Source organism: Rhineura floridana, chromosome 10 (genome assembly GCF_030035675.1).
Source record: "Rhineura floridana isolate rRhiFlo1 chromosome 10, rRhiFlo1.hap2, whole genome shotgun sequence".
In the NCBI taxonomy this organism is placed as follows: Eukaryota; Metazoa; Chordata; class Lepidosauria; order Squamata; family Rhineuridae; genus Rhineura; species Rhineura floridana.
The window spans coordinates 57727114-57750992 of record NC_084489.1 but is presented as its reverse complement, the minus strand read 5'-3'; the positions used below and the strand labels follow the sequence as shown (position 1 = coordinate 57750992).

General features: G+C 42.4%; 1 protein-coding gene across 1 annotated transcript in view; it reads left to right on the top strand.

The window, feature by feature from the left end:
* The window catches only part of ITGA8 (integrin subunit alpha 8), a 216116-nt gene extending 192575 nt beyond the window's left edge, over positions 1-23541 (top strand). Inside the window, exons 29-30 of the mRNA XM_061586063.1 lie at positions 13018-13140; positions 19454-23541. Of these exons, the coding sequence (XP_061442047.1) occupies positions 13018-13140; positions 19454-19540 (210 nt within the window). The 3' untranslated portion in view covers positions 19541-23541. The remainder of the gene's footprint in view (positions 1-13017; positions 13141-19453) is intronic.
* The last annotated feature ends 338 nt before the right edge of the window (positions 23542-23879 follow it).

Here is a 23879-nt window from a genome sequence, read left to right as displayed (position 1 = left end):
ACATAACAATCGTTTCAAATCAATTCAGAACATAACAATCCAACAATAACTCCAATTGATTACCTAAGCATTATTACATTTAAAGTCATCATTAAACATTATAAAACAAGCTATCAATCAATTAAAACATTAATGTTAAGAGTCTCTGCTGATGGCTGTTGTTATATGAAGATTCCATGTTCAGAGGCAGACTGACTCCAGGCACCGGTGGCTGGAGAGAAGCCACAGTGGGAGAGGGCTATTGCTTGTAGGCTCCCCCAGAAAGCATCCAGATGGACACTGCAGAAAGGCAAGACACTGGACAAGTTAGCACCTCTGACAAAACAGAGCACCCAGAGCTCGGACAAATGCTCCCCACAATACACAACACGGCACCCCCCAGCGTCCCCACTCCGTTGTTTGATACCCCACCCTTCTGCACCAGGGTCCATGACGCGGTGACTGCAGGCAGGCGGGTGGAATTGGCAACCTTGCGTATGGCATGGCAGGTGGCCCCTCGTCCCAGGCATTGTGCTGGACACCTCCAGGCACCCCTCCTCACCTTCTCTGTCATGCTGGGGGAGATGGCCACAGTAGCATTGGCTGCTGGCTTCAAGCCGAAGTAACAGTGCATAAACACCAGGTAGTATCGGCAATTTCGGGCTAACCTCCCCCTTGTAACTGGCAGAAGAAGTGGTGCTGAGAGACAGCGGACACTGTAGCTGCCAAGATCTTCACCATCTTAGATGTTCTTTAAATACCATGATCTGAATGATCCTGACTTTAGGGTTCAGTGATAGATCTTTGCATTTGAAGACCTTATCTAGTTCTCTCATAGATGCCCTCACCAGTCCTAGCCTTCTGCTAATTTCTTTACTATTGTCTCCATTTTGGTTAATCTCTGCCAAAGTATTGATAATCCTTGACAAGTCCTCATTGTCGACTTTAAAGTTACATAAATCTTCTGTTGTCATTACTTTAGTCTTCTTGATATTCAGCTTTAGTCTTCTTCATGTTCAGCTGGAATATTAAGGCAATCATTTGATAATTACTGCACTCCCTGGGATCCCCTTTCTTTGGAATTAGGATGTATATTGAACGCTTCCAGTCTGTGGGCCATTGTTTTCTTTTCCATATTTGTTGACAAATTTTTGTCAAAATTTGGACAGATTCAGTCTCAGTAACTTGTAGCAACTCTATTGGTATGCCATCTGTTCCTGATGATTTGTTTCTTCTAAGTACTTTAAGAGCAGCTTTCACCTCACATTCTAAAATTTCTGGTTCTTCATCATACAGTTCCTCTGTGAATGAATCCGTCATTCTTACATCTCTTTTATAGTTCTTCAGTGTATTGTGTCCATCTTCCTTTTATTTTATCTCCGTCAGTCAGTGTGTTCCCCTGTTGATTATTCAACATCCCTACTCTTGGTTTGAATTTCCCTTTTCTATTATTCTCTTCTATTTCTATTACTATTGTAATAGTTCTCTTTGTCCCTACGTACTAGTTGCCGTATTATTGCATTTACGGTTCTGACCGTGTTTCTGTCTCCTTTTGCTTTTGCTTTTCTTCTCTTTAACCATTTTAAGAGTTTTGTCAGTTATCCATTGTCTTTCTCTCTTTTTAACTAGAGGTCTTTTTGCATTCTACCAATGCCTATTAGTCATGATAGCTATATATTGCCGCCAGTATCAGAGGCAGTATGTCTCCCTGTACCAGTTCCTGGGAAACATTAGCAGGAGAGGGCCATGGCATTCATGTCCTTCTTGTGGACTTCCTTTATGCACTTGGCTGGCCACTGTGGGAACAGAATGTCAAACCAGATGGGACTTTAGTCTCATCTAGAAGGGCTCTTAAGTTCTGGGAAGGGAATTATGTAGGGTAGGAGTGACCATTGGCAAGACCCAAGAGGAAGTTAAAGGACTAGAGGTGGAAGCAGAAACACCCCTCCCCCTGCCTCAGACACAGGTTGTCCCAAGAGTAGGTGTGGGTAGAACATCATTTTTTTTTTATTGCAGCCTATTTGTTTACTTGTTCCCATTGATATATGATGCAACTGACTCCTCTGCAATTGATTATAGATATAGATGTGTGTGTGTGTGTGTGTGTGTGTTTTGCTAGGTGGAGTGCTGGTTAATATTATTTATTATTTATTTATTCAATTTGATCATTTATTTAATAAAATGATACGCCACTTGATTGTGAAAAACCTCTAAGTGGTTTCCAAGAAACATTGGAATCGTCAATAACAGTTAAAAACAAGTTAGAAACATTTAAAAAACAATTAAAAACAGCAATAGACATAAAAAAGACAAAAACACCTCAAATTCTGTGTGTCTGGATAGGCTTGCCTAAACAGAAATGTTTAAGCAGGGCCCCAAAAAGAATATAGTGAAGGCACCTGCCTGATGTCACTAGGCAGGGAGTTCCAAAGAATAGGTGCTGCAACACTAAAATAATGATTTCTTACAAGTGTGGAATAAGTATTATGTGGTACCTGTGACAGTGCCAGTTCCAAGATCGAGTGGGCACATATGGGATAAGGTGATCTGCAGGTAAACTGGTCCCAAGCGGTTAAGGGTCTTATATTCCAATCATAACACCTTGACCTTAGCCCAGTAACAAATCAGCAGCTAGTACAGATCTCTGAACAGAGATGTTATATGCTGCCGGTATCTCAATCCTGTCAACAATATTGCTGCCGTGTTCTGCACTAACTGCAGTTTTTTCAGGTCAAGTGCAGTTGAACTTTCACAGAGAGTGCATTGCACTAATCTAGTCTTAAAGTCATCAGTGCCTGAACTACTGCGGTCCACCTCTCCCAGTCCAAGAATGGCCATAGCTATCGTACCAGGCACAGCTGATAAAAGGCAATTGTTGCCACTGAGGTTACCTGAAGTTCCAGTGACAAAGCCAGGTCCAGAGCACCCCCAGATTACATACCTGCTCCTTCAGGGGGAGTGCCTCCCCGCCCAGGGGAGGCAATTGACCAATCTGTCCAACACAGGAAGCACTCACTCACAGCGCCTCCATCTTACCAGGATTCAAGCTCAGCTTATATCCCACCCTTCCTCCTGAATCAGCCCAAGATGACAAACATACCAATAATAATTTTTTAAAAATTACTTTCACATTTTTATAAAAACTGTTAAAAACATTATCTTAACCAGTGATTTAACAATTGCCAGGAACAGTGTCTTTCAACCATCAAATGCTTGGGTAAACAGAATGTTTTTAAATTCCTCTGGAAAGTCAATAATGAGGGCGACAGAGAGACACATCACCAGGGAGGACATTCCACAAATGGAACTGCTACTGAAAAGGCCCCGTTGTGGGTCAGTGCCAACCAGGCAGCCTCCAGTCCAGGGTGAGCAGCTAGCATTTTGTCAGTGGGAACTACAGTTTAGAAGATCGTCTCCTGGTAGTTAGGACTCTCTGTGTGCTTTTGAATGAGATCCCCATCAGAGCTTGGAGCATTCTGACCAAGGAGAACAGGCAGAGAGGTGACAGAAACAGCTATCGGCAGCTTAGAAGAGCGACAGAGAGAGTGAGAGCTGTGCATTTCGAACTGCAGCTACCTGAAGCAAGGGAGAACAGCCTCTGGTTTGGGCCAAATGGCTATTTGTGGAGTCATCTATCTCACAGGTGCCTGTTTGTGCTCTGTGTGTATATTTGTAAATAAAGAATACATTACAAAGACCCCTTAAGTTAGTGGTGGAGCGCCTCAGGTCCACAGACTTAATTAGGCCCACAAGGTCTCCCCATTTGGCCTGTGAGGCTGTTTCTGCCCAGTCACACCCACCTGTCCTACACCAGACATCGTATTTGAGGGGTGGGGAAAGTGCAGGCGAGGTGAGGCCAAAAGGGGATTTGCTGTGCCTGGTTGTCAGGGCTTCAAAGTGCTGTGTGGGTGAAAATAGGTCACCTGATGTCACTGTGGCATCAGGTGATAAGCTGATGGGCTGCTCTGCCCACCTGTCAAGCTTGGCCTGCAGGGAGCGGGAGAAATAAGGATCTGGGTCACTGGCTAAATCCAGTTCCTCACCGCCGTCTTAACTCTCCACTGCTTATTCAGCCAAGAAATGTTTAAAGGAGGGGGATGCTGCTTCATATAATGCTTTTGCAAAGTGCTTTCAGATAGCCACCCTCCACTCCCATTTGAGGCTCCAGAGGGTCAGATGGGAGCGAGAGGATGTATTAAAGCCATCTGCAAACAACAAAAAGGCTTTGAAGCCATTGCAGTTTCCCTAGTGCCCAACAACCAGCTAGCTGTCTGACACTTGAAGCCCGGCACAAGCCCTGCCCACCTGTCAAATTTGGCCCGGAAGACCGATCTTAATAAAGATCTGGTCCATGGAACCAAAATGGTTCCCCTTCCCTGACTTTGGAGAATAGGGAGCATGTAATAATATAGCTATATGCCTAAGAGTGCTGCTAAGATGTCTCGTACTGTAACAAAGAACATAAATATCTGTTGAGCGAGATCTGTCATGAAGGAGAGAAAAATCCTTGCTTCTGTGCTCTGGCCAAGTTGGTCTCAGATGTTGTAATGTCTGTTATGTTCACATCCTGAGACCTTCTGCACTAGTTAATTTGTCTCCTTGACTGAGTGTTCTGTGTAGAATGCTGCAAATAGAGCCACTGACCTTTTTCTTGCTCATCCTGCCCTTATATTTTCATGCCAGCTAGAGAGAGCATTATTAAGGAACACAAGGAAAGCCATTCAACAATATTTATTAGCTAATTAAAATGAGCCCCTTCTACCACTGTGACCACCGGACTTACTGACCTAGGAAGCCTCCACAATTAATGATCAGTGCTCAAAAAAAAAAAACCCTAAAGAGCGAGCTGTTTAAATTCACATTATGCCATGTACTTGGTTGTGTTGGGGATTTGGTATTAGAATTTCTCTGAACTGCCAATGACGTTCTGCATATTCCCCTAGACCAGTACTTTGGGATATTTTATTTTCATATTTAAAGTGTACATATTAGGGTTGGTATAGAATATTTGCAAAATCAGATTTGGTATCAAATTCTGGGATAATCCACAAGTTTGTCTTATCATCGGACAGACTCCCACTCTTTGCGTGCGTTTGTGGCCGTTAGCGACACCGTGATTTTTTTTAAAAAATGCACGGCGAGAATTATGTAATTATTTTTGTAATCCGCTGCTGCTGTATATGATATATAACTATACAGCAGCATAAGGAATAGCAGAGAAAACTACGGAATTTTTTGGAAAAAATAACGGGGGGGGAGGAGAACCGGGAATCACGGTTCACTGGTGGAACACAATTTATAGCAAATAGGAACTGGCATCCTATTTGACGAATTGAAAAATGGAACAGAATCAGATAGAGAACCCCATCCCTAGTACATATCTACCATTCTGCCTAACAGCTGCTGTCTGAATGCAATCAGAATGCAAGAGGCCCATTGGGTAAAGCTCTGAAGTGGCTGTTGGTCATGTGTCTCTAATGGTGGGTGGGGCAAGAGGCAAAAGTGGGCAGAGAAGCCAAAGTACACTTTACTTTTGAACAGTAGCTTAGCGTTCACACACACCCTTCTCTGTCCTCCATCCAGGCAAGCAAGGAGCACTATTAGAGTTCAAGGACACAATCCAGCCTGGCAAAAACACTTAGGGGGTAAAGCAGGGCTAGTGAGAGGTGTGACTCAGAGTTCTGAGGGCCAGATAGAGAGGCTTGGGGGGCTGCATTTGTTCCCTGGGCCTGAGGTTCCCCATCCCTGTCATAGATGGCCCTTATGAGGGCTGAACCAGATGTGAAGGTGGTTGCAGAGTTTGATGTTGGTGGCATGGGGGGCTGGATAGAGGAGTTGAATCCTGTACCTCTGGCATGGTCCCAATTGGAATTCCCTTTCCCCACCACCACCACCTGCTGTTCGCAATGGGAGGTAATTGGCTGATTCAGAAAAGCTCATACTGAGTGACTGCAGGTTGCTTTAGGGAGAGGATGAGTTGGTGGTGTTCCAAATAAAGTGGCTTAGGAGATAAGAAAAATGAGAGTAGACAAAAATCAAGGAGTAGCATTAACTTGGAACTATATTTCAGCTTAGAATCTGTTGGCATTGTGGACCTCACCTGTGGTCAGAGCTGTGTGCTCCCACATCCACTGTAGATCACCGATCTGACTGTAGGTAAGATCCACAAGCCAACATTGCAAGCACACATTTGAAATCCTTAGTGGTGCTTGCATCTACAGTATCCCCACATGCACACACCACAGGAAGTATGAGGAGGCCTTCTGTATTCAAATTTCAGTTAACACACCATTAATCTGAGTGGGCGATATCAGAGTTCAGCAGTACCATAAACCTCAGATAGATGGAAATTCAGTATTTCATATACATATCTATGGAAAGAAAGCTTTAGAATGTTGGAAATGTGCAGGGTTGGAAAAATATATAATTTCCCTTTGCTGGAAAGCACATAATTTTCCTCGGGAGACCCAACAAAGCCAAAAGAAAGAGCGCCTCCACCGCCACCAATTATGCCGCCCAACTAGATCAGCCACACAAGGCCTTCTCTCAATCCCTCCAACCAAAACAGCTAGGTTGGTGGGTACTAGGGAGAAGGCCTTTTCTGTGGTGGCCCCCACTCTCTGGAACTCCCTCCCATATGATCTTCGACATGCCCCTTCCCTAGATGTATTCCGCAAGGCCCTGAAGACGTGGCTATTCCAGCAAGCCTTTGAGGTCATTGGGTAAATCACCATGATTCTGTCATTTATCGTATGTTGTTATTATAATTGCTTTTATATGTATTGATGACTGTCCAGTATTTTACTTATTGTTATTAATGTGATTACATCTGTTATTGTATTTTATCTCTTTTAATGTACGTCGCCTAGAGTGGCTAATTGCCAGATAGGCAACAAACAAATTAAATATTATTATTATTATTATTATTATAAAACTTAAATATATTTCAAAAGCTTTGCAACTCTTTTGATTTGGTCCAGCTTTTGTGGTCAGGGCTAAGCCGGAATGCAGGAGAATGGTGTTAATGCATTTTATATTTCTGTTGAATTTTGAGTTATTTTTATATGGGATGTGCAATCTAAGACTGTTACCTGCCATTCTACAAGTTTGCTAGCCTGTCTTTATAAATGACGTAGACTATTTTTTCAAAGGGAAAAAAGCCCAATTGATACCTTTTTCATGTTATTCCTGTAACGAGAAGACTGTGTATTTTTTTGTCTTAGAAGTCTTGTTAAGGGGCATTTTGTCCAAGGTATGTAGCTGCGTCAACTGTCTGAGACCACAATGTCTAATACAAACCATAGATATGTTGAATTTGGTTCTTGCTTGTGCATTTGCCTAAAGAGGCTCAGATTTATTAGTTTAACCCATAATATAAACTTAAACCTGTTTAACTGTAGCAATCCCAGGTACTGTGGTTTTCTGAGTCCCACTTCAGCTGACGTATTGCATTTAGGTAGATACCCAAGTACAAAGTATACATACTTCCTAACAATTACATGTGTTTAAAGTAGTGATTTCTACATGTGTCTGATTCAGAAGTGATTGGCCAAGCCATTCTTCCTCAACCTGATGTCTTCCAAATGCAATAGGACTGTCTCCCATCAGCCCCAGCCAACATGGCCAATGGTCAGGGGTGATGGGAGTGATCTGGAGGGCCAGGTATTGGGGAAGGCCAACACATTGGGGAAGGCCAATACAAGCATAGAAATGCAAAATGGTGGTGTCTACCCTTGATAATTTGAGATCCCTACTCTCCACATAAACTACAGTATTCAGGGATCTTGGAGGTGAAGCTGTGGCTGTAAAACCAAGTTGAGACCCATTGATGTAGTGGTTACAATGCTGAGCTTTGACCTGGGAGACCCAGATTCAAATCGCTGCTCAACAGCAAAACTTAGTGGGTGACCTTGGACAGCTCACTATCTGTCCACCTGACATATCCCACAGGGTTGTTTTAAGGATAGAATTTAATTTGATCCTACCTGATGCCTCCAGCAAGCCTTCAAGCAGGCTATAGTCAATCAAGGCTATAGTCAGTCAAGGATTGTCAGCTGATTAAAGAGGTGTGTAGTGTTCTGTAGGTATGCTGGGATTCATTCAAAATGAATTCTTTGCATCTGTCTTCACAGTGGAAGATATAGGGCAGATCCCTGAACCTGAACTAACATTTGCAGGAAGGGATTCTGAGGAACTGAGACAAATAGTGGTAACGAGAGAGGAAGTTCTAAGCTTAATGGACAATATAAAAACTGACAAATCACCGGGCCCGGATGGCATCCACCCGAGAGTTCTCAAAGAACTCAAATGTGAAATTGCTGATCTGCTAACTAAAATATGTAACTTGTCCCTTGGGTCCTCCTCCGTGCCTGAGGACTGGAAAGTGGCAAATGTAACGCCAGTCTTCAAAAAGGGATCCAGAGGGGATCCCGGAAATTACAGGCCAGTTAGCTTAACTTCTGTCCCTGGAAAACTGGTAGAAAGTATTATTAAAGCTAGATTAACTAAGCACATAGAAGAACAAGCCTTGCTGAAGCAGAGCCAGCATGGCTTCTGCAAGGGAAAGTCCTGTCTCAGTAACCTATTAGAATTCTTTGAGAGTGTCAACAAGCATATAGATAGAGGTGATCCAGTGGACATAGTGTACTTAGACTTTCAAAAAGCGTTTGACAAGGTACCTCACCAAAGGCTTCTGAGGAAGCTTAGCAGTCATGGAATAAGAGGAGAGGTCCTCTTGTGGATAAGGAATTGGTTAAGAAGCAGAAAGCAGAGAGTAGGAATAAACGGACAGTTCTCCCAATGGAGGGCTGTAGAAAGTGGAGTCCCTCAAGGATCGGTATTGGGACCTGTACTTTTCAACTTGTTCATTAATGACCTAGAATTAGGAGTGAGCAGTGAAGTGGCCAAGTTTGCTGATGACACTAAATTGTTCAGGGTTGTTAAAACAAAAAGGGATTGCGAAGAGCTCCAAAAAGACCTCTCCAAACTGAGTGAATGGGCAGAAAAATGGCAAATGCAATTCAATATAAACAAGTGTAAAATTATGCATATTGGAGCAAAAAATCTTAATTTCACATATACGCTCATGGGGTCTGAACTGGCGGTGACCGACCAGGAGAGAGACCTTGGGGTTGTAGTGGACAGCACGATGAAAATGTCGACCCAGTGTGCAGCAGCTGTGAAAAAGGCAAATTCCATGCTAGCGATAATTAGGAAAGGTATTGAAAATAAAACAGCCGATATCATAATGCCGTTGTATAAATCTATGGTGCGGCCGCATTTGGAATACTGTGTACAGTTCTGGTCGCCTCATCTGAAAAAGGATATTCTAGAGTTGGAAAAGGTTCAGAAGAGGGCAACCAGAATGATCAAGGGGATGGAGCGACTCCCTTACGAGGAAAGGTTGCAGCATTTGGGGCTTTTTAGTTTAGAGAAAAGGCGGGTCAGAGGAGACATGATAGAAGTGTATAAAATTATGCATGGCATTGAGAAAGTGGATAGAGAAAAGTTCTTCTCCCTCTCTCATCATACTAGAACTCGTGGACATTCAAAGAAGCTGAATGTTGGAAGATTCAGGACAGACAAAAGGAAGTACTTCTTTACTCAGCGCATAGTTAAACTATGGAATTTGCTCCCACAAGATGCAGTAATGGCCACCAGCTTGGATGGCTTTAAAAGAAGATTAGACAAATTCATGGAGGACAGGGCTATCAATGGCTACTAGCTGTGATGGCTGTGCTCTGCCACCCTAGTCAAAGGCAGCATGCTTCTGAAAACCAGTTGCTGGAAGCCTCAGGAGGGGAGAGTGTTCTTGCACTCGGGTCCTGCTTGCGGGCTTCCCCCAGGCACCTGGTTGGCCACTGTGAGAACAGGATGCTGGACTAGATGGGCCACTGGCCTGATCCAGCAGGCTCTTCTTATGTTCTTATGTTCTTATCAGTAGAATAAATTGAGGTGTCGTGGCCTCAGCTCCAAGAACCCTGACAATTGTAGTTTGGGAGAGGTATATGGATTTCTAATCCAGGAGAAGCCACTGTGGCGCCTTCCTAATGTTGTTGGACTCCAATGCCCATCAGCCTCAGCCAGTATGGACAATTGTAAGGGATGATGGTAGTTGTAGCTCCCACTGCCACCATGTTGGCTCCCCCTGCTCTAATCTAATCATATGTATCCCACCTTTTCTGCTAAGCCCTCAGGGACTCCAAATTAGGGGAACACTTGGAATAGGCCCATTGGAATTAATGGGCATTACTAACTTAGGTCCATTCATTTCAGCAGGTCTACTCTAAGTGAAACTTAGTTGGATACAGCCTAATAGATATGCACTCTCTAATTTTAGAACTGAGTTTTGTGAAGTTATGACAGATGGTCCGCCTCCGGAGACTAATGGAACCCACTGGATTCCTGAATGGCCTGGGGGAGTTTCCTGTAGATAGAGCAGGTGACTGTTGAAGTCCTTGTTATGCTGTGGAACAACGAGCAGCATTGGGCTCTTAACATGGTTGCCCCTGAGCACCCTCTCCGGCATTGCGGAGCCCATTTTTTAAAGATGTTTTGTTTTAATGTGTTTTAAAGTCTTTTGTTTTTAAAGATACTTTAGAGTGCTTTAAGTGTTTTTGTTTGCCACCCTGGGTTCTTTCTGGGAAGAAGGGTGGGATACAAATTTAATTAACACTGTTGCCCCTGAGCCCCCTCTTCAGCATTGTGGAGCCTGGTTTGCACCTTGTACACCATTGAACCAAGGGCGATGAAACAGACTGGATGATGGCTAGAGCGCAAGTGGCGAAAGACATGCTGTGAGGCTGATCAGACATGAGTAAAACATCATTACCATGCTTATTGTGTGGCGGTGAGGGCGGCGAAGAAGGCCCACTTCTCTGCCTCCATCGCATCCTCAAGTAGCAGTCCAGTGGAACTTTTCTGTATTGTCAGAGGTCTGTTGACATCATCTCCAGGAAATGGAATTTTAGACCCCTCGGAGGCCCACTGTGAATTGTTTGCAAGGCATTTTGAGGGTAAAGTTGCTCTCCTCCATAGCCATCTTAATGCCCCATCCACATCTACTGTAGTCCCCAGTGGGGTATCCAGTGCAATGTCTGCTGCAACTTCTTGGGATTAGTTTCAGGTGATATGGCCTGATGACATGGACAAGGTGCTTGTGGCGATGCGACTAGCAACATGTCCTCTCAATGCTTGTCCTTCTTGGCTTATTAAAGCTTGCCAAGGGGATATAATCAAGTGGATCCAGGGTGTGGTCAGTGCATATTTGCGGGAGGGAGTGGTCCCAGCTGCCCTGAAAGAGGCAGTGATCTGACCATTCCTGAAAAAGCCCACCCTGGATTCATTGGTTTGTGAGAACTACTGCCCTGTCGCAAATTCCTCCTTTTTAGGGAAGGTGATTGAGAGGGTTGTGGCACAACAATTGCAAGTACTCTTGGATGAAACAGATTATCCTGACCCATTCCAATCTGGGTTCAGGCCTGATTATGGGACTGAATCGGCCGTGGTCGCCCTGATAGATGACCTTTATCAGAAAAAGGACAGGGGGAGTGCTACCCTGTTATTCTTACTTGATCTCCGGCAGCTTTTGATACTGTTGACCATGGTATCCTTCTGAGCCGACTTAGTGAGATGGGTAATGATTTACAGTGATTCCTATCTTACTTCCAGGGTTGTTTTCAGAGAATAGCATTGGATGAGTGTCTTTCGGCCTCTGGCAATTGGGCTTTGGGTTGCCGCAGGGTACCATCTTGCTCCTGATGCTGTTTAACATCCACATGAAGCCCTTGGGAGCAGTCATCAGGAGATTTGGGGTGAGGTGTCAGCAGTACACTGATGATACCCAGCCCTATTTCTCTATAACATCTGAATCAGGAGAGGCCGTGCAAACCATGGACTGGTGCTTGGACCCAGTAGTGGGCTGGATGAGGGCCAATAAACTGAATCTGAATCCTAGCAAGACAGAGGCGCTGTGGGTTAGTGGTTCCCGAGTTCAAATAATTGGTCAGTTGCCTGCTTTGGATGGGGTTGTACTTCCTCTGAAAGAGCAGGTTCATAGTGTGGGTAGTACTCTTGGATCCATCTTCGTTACTAGAGGCCCAGGTGATCTCCGTGGCTAGGAGTGCCTTTTACCAGCTTCAGTTGGTAAGACAGGTATGGCCATTTCTGGGATAGCCTGATCACTGTTGTCCATGCGCTGGTAACCTCCAGACTGGATTACTGTAATGCACTCTGTGTGGGGCTGTCCTTGAGGTTGTTCTGGAGGCTGCAGCTGGAGCAAAATGCAGTGGTGTGACTGCTCACTATGGCAGGGTATCGCCACCATGCCACCCTGCTGTTGAAAGAATTGTACGGGCTGCACATTAGCTACAGGGCCAAGTTCAAGATTCTGGTTTTGGTGTGCAAAGCCCTATGCAGCATGGGATCATGACACTTGAAAGATCGTCTTACCCCTTGTATGTCCAGTCAATCACTGCACTCTTCAGGTGAGGGCCTCCTGCAGATACCATCTTATCAGGAGGTCCATTCCACACCACATAGGAATCAGGCCTTTAGTGTTGTGGCGCCTACCCTTTGGAATTCCCTCCCCTTAAATATTAGACAGGCATGGCCATCTTTGTTCTTTTCGGCCCCTACTGAAGGCTTTCCTCTTTCAACAAGCCTTTTAAGTAGAGGTCTTATCCCAGTCTGTGTCTGTGTTGAAATTGCTTTTTAAGATGTTTTAAAAGCTTTCTTTTTAAAGTTGTTTTAAAAGATGTTTAGTTTTAAAATGTTTTTAAAGATGTTTGGTTTTATTTAAAGTGTTTTTAAGATGCTTTAGAGTGTTTTTATTGTTTTGTTTGCTGCCTTGGGCTCCTTCTGGGAGGAACGGTGGGATATAAATTTAATAAATAACTAAAGTTGTATGATGAGTTTTTCAAACAGCAACTTTAAGAATACACTGTTGGTTTCTAATTCTGCATATATAATCACTTTCTGTTACATGGTCATTCCTCTTCACTTACCCTTTCACTTTCCCCCCCCCATCTTCCATTTCAGATCAAAACATCTGTCATTTGGGCTACTCCAAACATTTCCTTTATAATCCCCCTGTGGGTTATAATATTAGCCATACTCCTTGGACTGCTGGTTTTGGCTATGTTGACCTTAGCTTTGTGGAAGGTATGTTATGTATTGGTGTTGAGCTAGAGAGGATGCTACCAAAACAAAACTGGGAGGTGGGCAGGGGGGAAACTGTGTGTTCATCTGAGCAAAATAATCACATATGTACAAGATGGGTATGTTGTTTATTTTGGATCGCTGACATGTTTGTGGTTTTGACCTTTAAAAAGAGGAGGCATGTTTTCAAAGTCTTGCATTGTTATTATATTATAAAATGAGCAGTGAGAGATTGGCTGTGATTCCCAAGACCTATGATCTTCCATTGCCCGGGAAGTTCAGACTTCTGCAGTATGTTACAAAGAACCATCTCAAGGTTTGTTTCTTCCCAAAACCTCAAGGAATTATCTTTTGAAACATGATCTGGCACCCTATTTAGAGGGAAATAAATGTTATCTTTTTAAGGCTGCAAGTGATTTTATTTTAATATTGGTAGGTTCCGTTTGATGTTTTTACTATGTCACTAAAGTCACTGAGTCACTAGCAATGTACGAATTTTTGTTTCAGGGACTTGGAAACAATAGACTTCAAAGTATCTAAAAACATAACATTTACACATCACAGACATAGTTTTAATTCCAGCATGATGGGTGTCATTTCCCAGTGATCTTGATCATGCAGATCAGTGACCACATTGGGTTCTGAATCATAATCCAGTTTTTCCCCAGTTATTTCATTTTCCTCTTTCCTTCAATCTTTTCCTCTTGGTGAGCATTACTAAAATAAAACACCACATACTAAAATTATGAGTAATTAAAAATAAAGTTAGATTTGTATTTATTTCATTTATATTCCCACCTTTCCCCCAACAAGGTCAAGGCAGCATCCATTATTCTCCCCTCTCCATTTTATCCTCACAAAAACCCTGGGAGGTAGGTTAGGATGAAAGAGAGTGATTGGCCCAAGATTACCAGGTGACCTTCACAGCTGGGTTTTGGACCCTAGTCTCCAGGTCCTAGTTTAACACACCAGCTCTTTAAATTCATATTTGCCTACTAATATAGATTCCTCCTTCAGTCTTAATGTTGCGTTGAATTCATACCATCTGGCATTCTCTCTTGAGAAGTATATTTGTACTAGACATTTTCAGTTTGGCACTAATGAAGATGTTTTCTACATAGCAGGGATGGAGAACCTATGGGCCTCCAGATGTTGCTGGACTGCAACTCCCATCAGCCCTTACCATTAGTCATTTTGGATGGTGCTGATGGGAGTTGCCATCCAGTGACATCTGGAGGGCCACAGATTTACCATCCCTGCTGTGAGTTGACTAATTGTCACAAACAACAAAATATATAAGGCATCTTAAATCAATAACAGCAATCTTCTGAAAGATCAGCTAACACATGAAAGTTATTCTTGCCTTTCACATGCATGGCTTCTAGATACTTTGGGTAGTACTAAACTAAATCCTAAGAGTAGATCCATTGAAATAAATGAACCTAGGTTAGTTATATCTATTAACTTCAATAGGTCTTTTTTTTAGTAGGACTAGCATTGAATGCCACCCTTTGTTCTTGATGGCAAAATCCAGAAAACCAACTGGTTTGGACATACTTTAAGTCTGTTATAACACCATTTATAGTGTTAGCAATTTAAATGATTACTTAAATCCCCAAGATAAAAAAGACCAATTAAATAATTGATATAGATTCCCTCCTTCAGTCCTAATGTTGCCTTGCATTCATACCATCTGGCATTCCATCCTGATAAATGTATTCATACTGGACATTTCCTATTTGATTATCTGCACCATTGTTTGGGGATGTTTTAAGTCCAAACATGAGAGCCAGTGTGGTGTAGTGGTTAGAGTGTTGGACTACGGCCTGGGAGACCAGGGTTCGAATCCCCACACAGCCATGAAGCTCACTGGGTGACCTTGGGCCAGTCACTGCCTCTCAGCCTCAGAGTAATGGTAAACCACCTCTGAATACCGCTTACCATGAAAACCCTATTCATAGGGTCGCCATAAGTCGGAATCGACTTGAAGGCAGTCCATTTCCATTTTAAATCCAAACACAGATGATACAAAGGAATGAAATTATTTTTTCCAAAGCCTATGTTATGTAGCCCACCACATCTTTTGCACTACAGAGTGATGTTTGTTTTGCATGAATTTAATAGATTTAGTGTTTACTCTCTGTACACATGCGAGGACTCTAAGCAAATCATTTAATAGAAGACATGGACCGTAATTCAGGAGAGTTAAGTGTGCTAGACTGTGCCCAGAACTTTCTAGAAGCAAAACTGACAATTACTGAGTCAAACAGTGTTTCTCTGTGAGATGAAACATAATGTTCATGTTGTTTGGTAGATAAGAGTTATTAATATTTATAATTGGCAACAATAATAAATACAATACATGGTTTATGTTTTAATGCTTGACATCATATTTAATATTTTTAATGCTTGACATCAGAAGTCAAATATTGTTCCCCAGGGTTTTCCCAACATAAAAAGTAAGTTAAATGTAAAAAAGAAAGTGTTTGACAGATGGTCATGAATTCAGTTTTAAATGTTTGTTTGTATTAATTTCAGCTTTGATTTTGAACTTGGTTATATTTTTTAATATAATATTAAAATATTTTTTAAATGACACAACACAGATTTTTTAAAGAAAAATCAGAAACATCTGATTTGGGTTCTTAAAAAAAGTATCTACCTTGCTACTTGGTTCGTCCATCATAAACGTCTTACTTTTCTTAATTTCTTAATTTTTTTAAAAAATATGAATATTAACAATGTATAAAATGTTTAGTAACTCTCACATTGATTTTTAGCTCCTGAAAAAAGTCATGTGAGGTCCAGGATATCTAGGGTTACCATATTCCAGTTCCACAAATCTGGGCAGACTAATTTGCATATTGTGCAAATGAAGCATATTAATTGTTGCATTGTCCTGTTGTTTTGGTTTTGTGCCTCGTAATTACCACCAAAAACGGGGAGGATTTTTTTTAACTTACATTTTCAGCATTAAATGCCAAGACTCTAGTTTCTAGAGGATTTCTATCCTGTCCTTCCAATGTTAAAAACAGAGCTCAGGGCAGCTTATAAACGTAATAAAAACACTAAAAATACACAATCAATATAAAAACATAATAAAACTACAAAATGGAAACAAAAACAAAAAACAATTCAGGGCAGCAGTATAAAAATCCAGGATAAAACAAAAAACCAGCAAAACCTCAATGAAGGTAATATTCTGTACCAACAATTAGGAAATGTGAAATGACCATAGCTGTAATGCAGATAGAAATCAGGAATTTTTTTTAAAAAAAATGCAAATATGCAGTGAATTCTGGAGACCTAGCAAGCTGTGTTAGCATTAGACAGGACAGCTTATAGTGAGAAAGGGGGATGTATCTTACCCAGCCAGCCATTTTCTGATGTCCATGAATAATGATGCCGGTGGTGTCCCCTGAAGGAACTAAATCCCCAGCCCATATTTCCCCCCAAGAACCTGGCATAGGAGTGGGAATGGCAAAGATCTCAGTCACTGCCAGGGGACAGACTTGTAGCACCAACAGGAAAAAATGGCACATAGTAAGCAAATAAGTTTTCCTAGGGTGATGAGTGTGGGGCAGGATATAAATCAAATAAATAAATAACATACATGTGTGTATGCGCACGCACACATCCATCCCTGGGGAGGAAATGAAGGAGGATGATCTTTGGTAGGGAGATGCCTGCCAGTCATTTTGTAGAAGGATATGTATTAAAAATACTTCTTAGCCTTTTCTGAAGAGAAGCTGTGTCGCAGGCAACAGGGTGAGCGAGGCTGCATTCCAATGCAAGTTTACTTAGGAGTCAGCACCATTTAACAGGGTGGGGCCAGGGCCAGAAAATGCAAACGCTAATACTGCAGCCTTTTCTATAGAGAGGTTAAACTGCCTAAATTCTGCATATGCAGCAGGCAAGCAAGCTAAAAGTCTGGATTTTCCCAGGACAGCTGTGGTGTCCCTCATTGGCTAAGAACAATGGAAGGCGGGAGTAGATTGATTTCTCATAAAATGTTTGGGAAGAAAACTGCCTCCACGTTTTGCCTTGTGAGACTTGCTTTTTAAAAAAAATGAACAATGGGAATCTGGGCCACCAAATGGGCTAAGTGGGACTTCGTAGCATGGCTAGAATCTGGGTAAAATCCAGCTAACTAGGCAATATGGCAAACCTAAGGGTATGTATGTTAGCAGTTCAACAAGGAAATCCTCCATACATGGAAGATAGACTTGTACAGCATCTGATCAGATCTGGCCAGATGTTTGATACCCCCTGTTTTTGTTTGTTTGTTTGTTGCAATTGCGCCAGGCTCTGAAAACAGGAGCTCTTTGGAGCCCCTGGGCAGAAAGGTGGGTGGGCTGTTTTCAACTTGGTGGGTCACAAGTTGCCCAGGCTTGGCACAAGAGCTCTTTCAGGAGAACAGAGTATGCATGGTTCTTGTTCTTATTCACCCTTCCAGCAGATGTTTTCAAAAACTGCCATGCAGAGATCTAATAAAAATACATTCCATTCCTTTATATCATCTCTGTTTGGACTTAAAAGATCCCGACATGGTGGGGCAGATAATCAAATCCAGTCACTTAGAATAGCTATTCAAGCAGGTGAGTGGCTCTTACCCAACACCACACTCTCATCATTTCGTCATTTGCCCTGTGCTTACTTTTTGCCTCCATAGTTGGAGAACAGGTCAGCTGCAGGACAGGTCAGCTGTAGTGCAAGTTTGTATGAAATGGCAAGTGCACAGATAAGATTCAGCAGAGCACTCGCCATTTATTTTGATCTGCCCCACTGGATGATTCATGGCACACAGCTGTGAAGAGTTGCAGGCTAGCTCTCCTGTGTGAAACTTTTTTAAAAACTGATACTGAACACCTGGTTTTCACCAGCATTTCTTCCATAGGAGCACTCAATCCACTGTCATCATCATAAAACAAAAGGTTTTTCGCATTGCAAAGATGAAGAATTATAGCAAAGCTATTTCCCCAATCCAAAACATCCGTTCCACTGTATTTTTCAACAGCATTGTTGATATATCCCTGTAGTAACATCTGGAATAACACCATGCTTCATTAAGTTGTCTGAGTGTAGCTGTTAGGACACCCACATCCAGTGGAAGCTGGTGGCTCCATGTCATTGGGGCAGTGAAATCCACTTTGGGGTTTTCCCAAAGCTGTCCAAGGTGCTGAAACCTATTTTGGGAATGGGTTTCAGCACTTTGGACTGCCACAGCCCTGTTATGAGGGATGCCGCTCAATCCTTACTCAAAAGCAATTCCTATTACTTTCAATGGGCTTTCTCTCTGGCAAGTGTGCATAAGATTGCAGGCAAAAGCTCCACATGTGCTGGCTGACCCCACATCTACAAGGGACTCAAGATTTTGCAGGCTGCAGTCTCACTACGTGACTGTGACAGTCCCTTTGCCTCCTAAAAAAATCACCTTGTAGTGCCTTCTCCATCTCAGTTACACCCTTGACTGTTCATATGAATTCACTTTTTGCTTGATCTGGCAAGGTGCAAACTCCTACTCCAGAGTAGCCTGATTGAACTCAGTGGCTGCAAGCAATCTATACCACACTTGATTTTTTCTGAAATATTTCCTTTCAGCAATTGGTGCCACAGACAGTCCAGGCTGCTTTTTAAGGGCCTGTTCACTTACATGGTACTCTTACACATTCACACATTTTTGTGGGGGCCTTTAAAAACAGCTTCTGCATGTTAGGGAGACTTCATGTCTGAAATCCACTTACCACTGGAATGGCCTTGATTCCATGGATAGACTCCATGCCAACAGCTCTGGGAAACTCCTCGTGAGCAGGGCCGACCGCAGTCATAGGATTTCAACAGCTACTGCCTCTGAGCCGTGCATGCACATTTTTCTATGGTCTCCACATGCGGAATGTGACATTTTGAATTCCGTGTCGTTGTTGAGGCTGGCAAGAGTTTGTGAAAAGGATGAGCATTTTTGTCTTGCCACTGTTCCTAGCGGGGTTGGAAATGTATCACATCCAAGCCTTGTGGACCTGTTTTTTTAATCAATCTTCTCCGTATGAAAAGAAATTTGGGGATTTGGTTTGAGATCTTTTTTAATCCTTAAAAAGATCTCGCAACAATTTTCCACATTGCTTTTTGTATGGAGAAGATCAATTAAAAGTGAAGGCAAAAGCCCTGCCAATGCATACTTTCCCCCCGCTATGTGTTTGTACAGGTGTGTACAACGAAGCCCTAATGGGAGTCTGAGGGAAAGATCAGAAAAGGTGGTATGGCAGTCACATGGTTGCTTTCCCAGCTTGCCCACTCTTGACTGTTTGTTCTGTTCTAGTGTGGCTTCTTTGACAGAGCAAGACCTCCCAGAGATGATATGGCTGACAGGGTGCAACTGACAAGTGACAAGACTACTGACGCATAGGAAGAGGAGAGTCCTGATCGAGAGCAGAAATGTGCTACAGATTCAATCTATCAGGAACCTTCCTTTGAACTCAAGACTGCCAAGATGTTGTTGTAATCCGAACTATGCAACATTCCACACATTCACTACATAATGGCCATAGATGGAAGAAAAGAACGCTATCACTGCCTCAAAAACATAACCAGCTGATGAGCAATACAAAAAAAGGTTTTATTTAAAAACATCACTTGAGTCATGCACACATGGGTTGCATTAGAAGCACTCTTTTAGTCCGGACCATGTGGAGATAAAAAGCCTGTGTTGATGTACGGCTTAAGGACAAACAAGACAAATCTCTACTGTATAATGGCAGAATGTTGTGGCGCCTCCCTAAGGATAGGAACTTTGGTGAAACTCTGGCTCAGGGAGACAAGCAATATTGTTGGTACTGTGAAAGTACTTCTGAAAAAAAGAGCAAAAGTAGCCTTTAAAAATACTTTTCATAAGCGAGGCACAATTATTTATTTTTCCATCTTTTGTAGACTGGGCATCCTAACAAAACTAGGCTCTGAGGTTTTATACTGATGGTAAATAGTTGCATTACTTTGCATGTAAATAGAGTGAATGTATCCTGCACATTCCATATACCAGTTATAAGAATTTGAAGGGAAGCAAAATGATACATTGTTTTATAGGATGGAGTATATAATAAAGAATCATAGAATCACAGGCCTGGGGAGAGAGAGCCAATCTGTGTGCATTTATTTTTCATGTGTGAAGACAAACATGGTAGCATTGAGATGAATTAGGACATTGTGCATGGAAGAAAGCCATATACACATCTGAATTGGGATGTTCTTTTTTATAATTATTATCCACAATTGACTTGTTTCTCTGTTGACTCTTACGAATGCACTGGGTTGTATCCAGTGTTAGTCCTATTCAGAGTTGGTCAATTGAAATTAATGGATATAACTAACTTCAAGTCCATTAATTTCAATGGGGTTACATTGAGTATAACTTAGTTGGATGCAACCCATTGTATCCTCTCTTAACTATAGAGTGCAACGGACCACTGGACCAAATCCAGCAAGCTTTCCTATAAACACCAACTTCTGCAATAGCCACCAGCCCATAGGCTTTGAAATGGCTGGACCAGAGTACCTTCCACTGGCATAGTGGGTCTTGCTTTGCAGAAAGTCCCTGGTTCAATCCCTGGCATTTCCAGTTAAGGCTGGGAATGTCCCCTGCCTAAAAAACCTGGATAGCTTCCAAATGTGCTTGTGCCAGTGGTGAAAAGCATCTGCATGAAGCATTTGGGCTTCCTATGTTCCTTTAGTCTACTTGTATCTTCTGAATCCACAAGTAAAATGCACAATGTAGAAATGTTAGTACTTTCCAACTGCTTTCTTTTTCTTTCTTGTCTTCCTCCCTGGCTGGCTTGTTGACTTCATGCTTAGCACCATATGACCCAGATTCAACTGTTCCAGTAATCCTAACTTTTGCCTTGCCAAAAACCAGAACTACTATATAGTGTATATTGTCAGAAGGCTGGAAAGAGAGAAAAGACAATTGACCCCTGAGCCCCATTCTGCCTCTAAAATGGATCATAAATGGATATTTTTCCAGCCTTTTTCCCATGTAGAGATGGTGTTAGCTCACATCATACTTGCTGACCCCCGGACAAAGGCACTTCAAAAGGCTCAGTAGGACATCCCATTCTGCCCAGCCACAGCTGAGCTTGTTTTAAGTAGCCTCAAAACAAAGTCAATAGCTAGAAGATACCAAGACGTTAATCCCGATCATAATTCCTAACATAAACTGGCAGCATTCATTGTGGCTTTCCAGTCATGCTTTTAGAATACTTTTTCTTAAAGTCTTCCAGGGGAAGGAGAATTTCACCTTTTTATTTTCCAGTTCCGTGAGATAAAATGGCATGTATTCCTGGAATTGGTTATATTGATGCATCCTGATCCAAATTCACATTATGAATAGCAGCATATACATAAATGAACTGCCTTTTGAGTGATATAAAATTGGATAGGATGTCTGCTTCCTGTGAATTCACTGCAACAGATATGTTTCACACGAATGGGGAACTATGGGGAGGATGTGGAAATCAGAGATCCTTGGCTCAGGGAAGTTCAAAATCTATCCCAGTGGATTGTAAAAAAAAAAATGAAGAATCCATTGGTTCCTCAGAAGCTTATCCAGGTTTCCTCATTCAGAAGATCAGTAACGGACCACAGACTTGTGGGCCTATATGACTCTTCCCATGCAATACCCAGTTGTAAGAGTGTATAAGACACATTTTAAAGTGCATGTCCAGTTCCCTAGACGGCACAGCAGGCTTGGCTGGTGTTCCACATGAGCTGAGTATGATCCTTTGAATTCAGCCCAGAATCTACTGCAACATGCAAATGGCTGCTTAGCAGACTAGGTGGAATGAATTTCCTATGGAAGGGACAGGTAACCCATGGCCCTCCAGATGTTGAACACCAACTTCCCTCGGCCTGAGCCAGCATAGCCAAATGTCAGGGATGATGGGAGTTGTAGCCCAGCAGTGTCTGAAGAGCCACAGGTTCCAGCCCCTCCCCTAAGGGCACAAAGTTTGAAAACTACTGTCCTATCCTATTAACAACTTGCACAGGAATAGTCTTGCTAGTCCTGTTGCGACAAAAACAACCGTGTCTTTTGGCTGTCAGACTAACAGATTTATTATTACGCTGTAAGCTTTTGTGAACTAGAGTCCATTTCCTCAAATGCAATTATCAGCCGATGATGGACAGATCCAGAACTGCCTTACCCTCTACAGGCCGCGTTGGGCAGGTGGGCAGTGCCACCTACCTATCAATCTGACATCATATGAGGTCAAGTAATTCAACTTAAAAGGGGAATTGGGAGCTCTAAGTACGCTCTAGATTCTTCCTTTGCATCCCTGCCTTGAATTCAAGCCAGGGCTGCAAAGGTTCCTGCCAAAAGTGGGCTTGCATTCAGCACCAAGTGCAAGCTCTGCTTAAACATGGATTGGAGTAGAATCAATCCCAGTGTGGCAGGGAGTGGCTTCATCATGATGCCAGGTGTGGAGCAGGTGAGCATAGCTGAAGAAAACCAGCCTTTTAGGCCAAATTAGGACCCCTGACAGGCTTAATTTGGGATACATCCTAGAGGGTCACCATGTCTCTTGTAAACAGTGGGGCCAAATGGCTATGAAATGCAATAAATACAGTTTGGGGCAATTCTATGAAAGCCTTACATACATGAAGTGCTTTTCTGAGAATAGCACTTCATGCACCCAAAGAAATGGAGTCTGTTCAGTGAAATCTCATGCATCTGCTAGTCTAAGGGTTGGGAACCCATTGTTAGACTATAACTCACATTATCTCTGACCAGTGAGCATGCTAGCTAGGGCTGATGGGAATTGGTGCCCAACAATTGGAAAGCCAGAGGCCTAACCCCATTCCTTTGCTAGGCCTTAAGGTCCTCAAGCTTGTTGCAGTTTTTGCACTGAAATTCTCACCTGCTCTACCATCAGATTTACTGTAGATCTATGTTATTACAGACACCCAGCCAGGGGGAAAAATGAATCCAGGTAGAACTGTGAATATCGGGGCTTCTTGCTAAAACCTTTTTACTTCTCTTATGCTCTCATAACATGCAAAGGATGGCCACCTCAGCAATCAAAACACTTTGCAGATTTCTACACACTTCCCAGCTTACTCATATCCACCCGTGAAAAATAAATGAATTGCATCTCTTTTGTAAATAATGAATTATTGACTTATACTCATAGTTTATCCAGAATTATGGCTTGACTGAACACCTGCACATTGACTACAGACAACCCTCTTAGATGGATGAAATATCATTGGGAAATATGGAAGTTTTTTCTTCTTCTATGTGCAATACTTTATATTAACTATATACCTGACACATGTTTACACTGGCATTTGTGGTTCTTTAAAAACTTTTGGATATATTGATTAACAAACAAATAAAAAAATCTTCCCTGTCTTTGTTAGCATGTGTTTAAAATGTTTTCAGTTGTATATGAAGCAAGATGAATTAAGAGTCGGTGGAACTAAGAGTCCATTGTTTCCCTGGGAATTCCAGTGCTGACTCCACCCATAAGTACTACCCTAATGAGCCATTCATTTCAACATGTCCTACAGATCTGCTCCGCCACTGAAATGAATGGAATCAATACAGTGCAAGAGGGCAATTGTACATGCATTGAAGCATCCAGAGCAATTGGGATTGAAGTGAATTTGTACTGAATTCAGTTCCTCCTTGGGATGCACAAAAGTTAGCTTCTCATTTTTCCAGTTTTATGTTTGAATCATGTTTCTGCCTCAGTCTG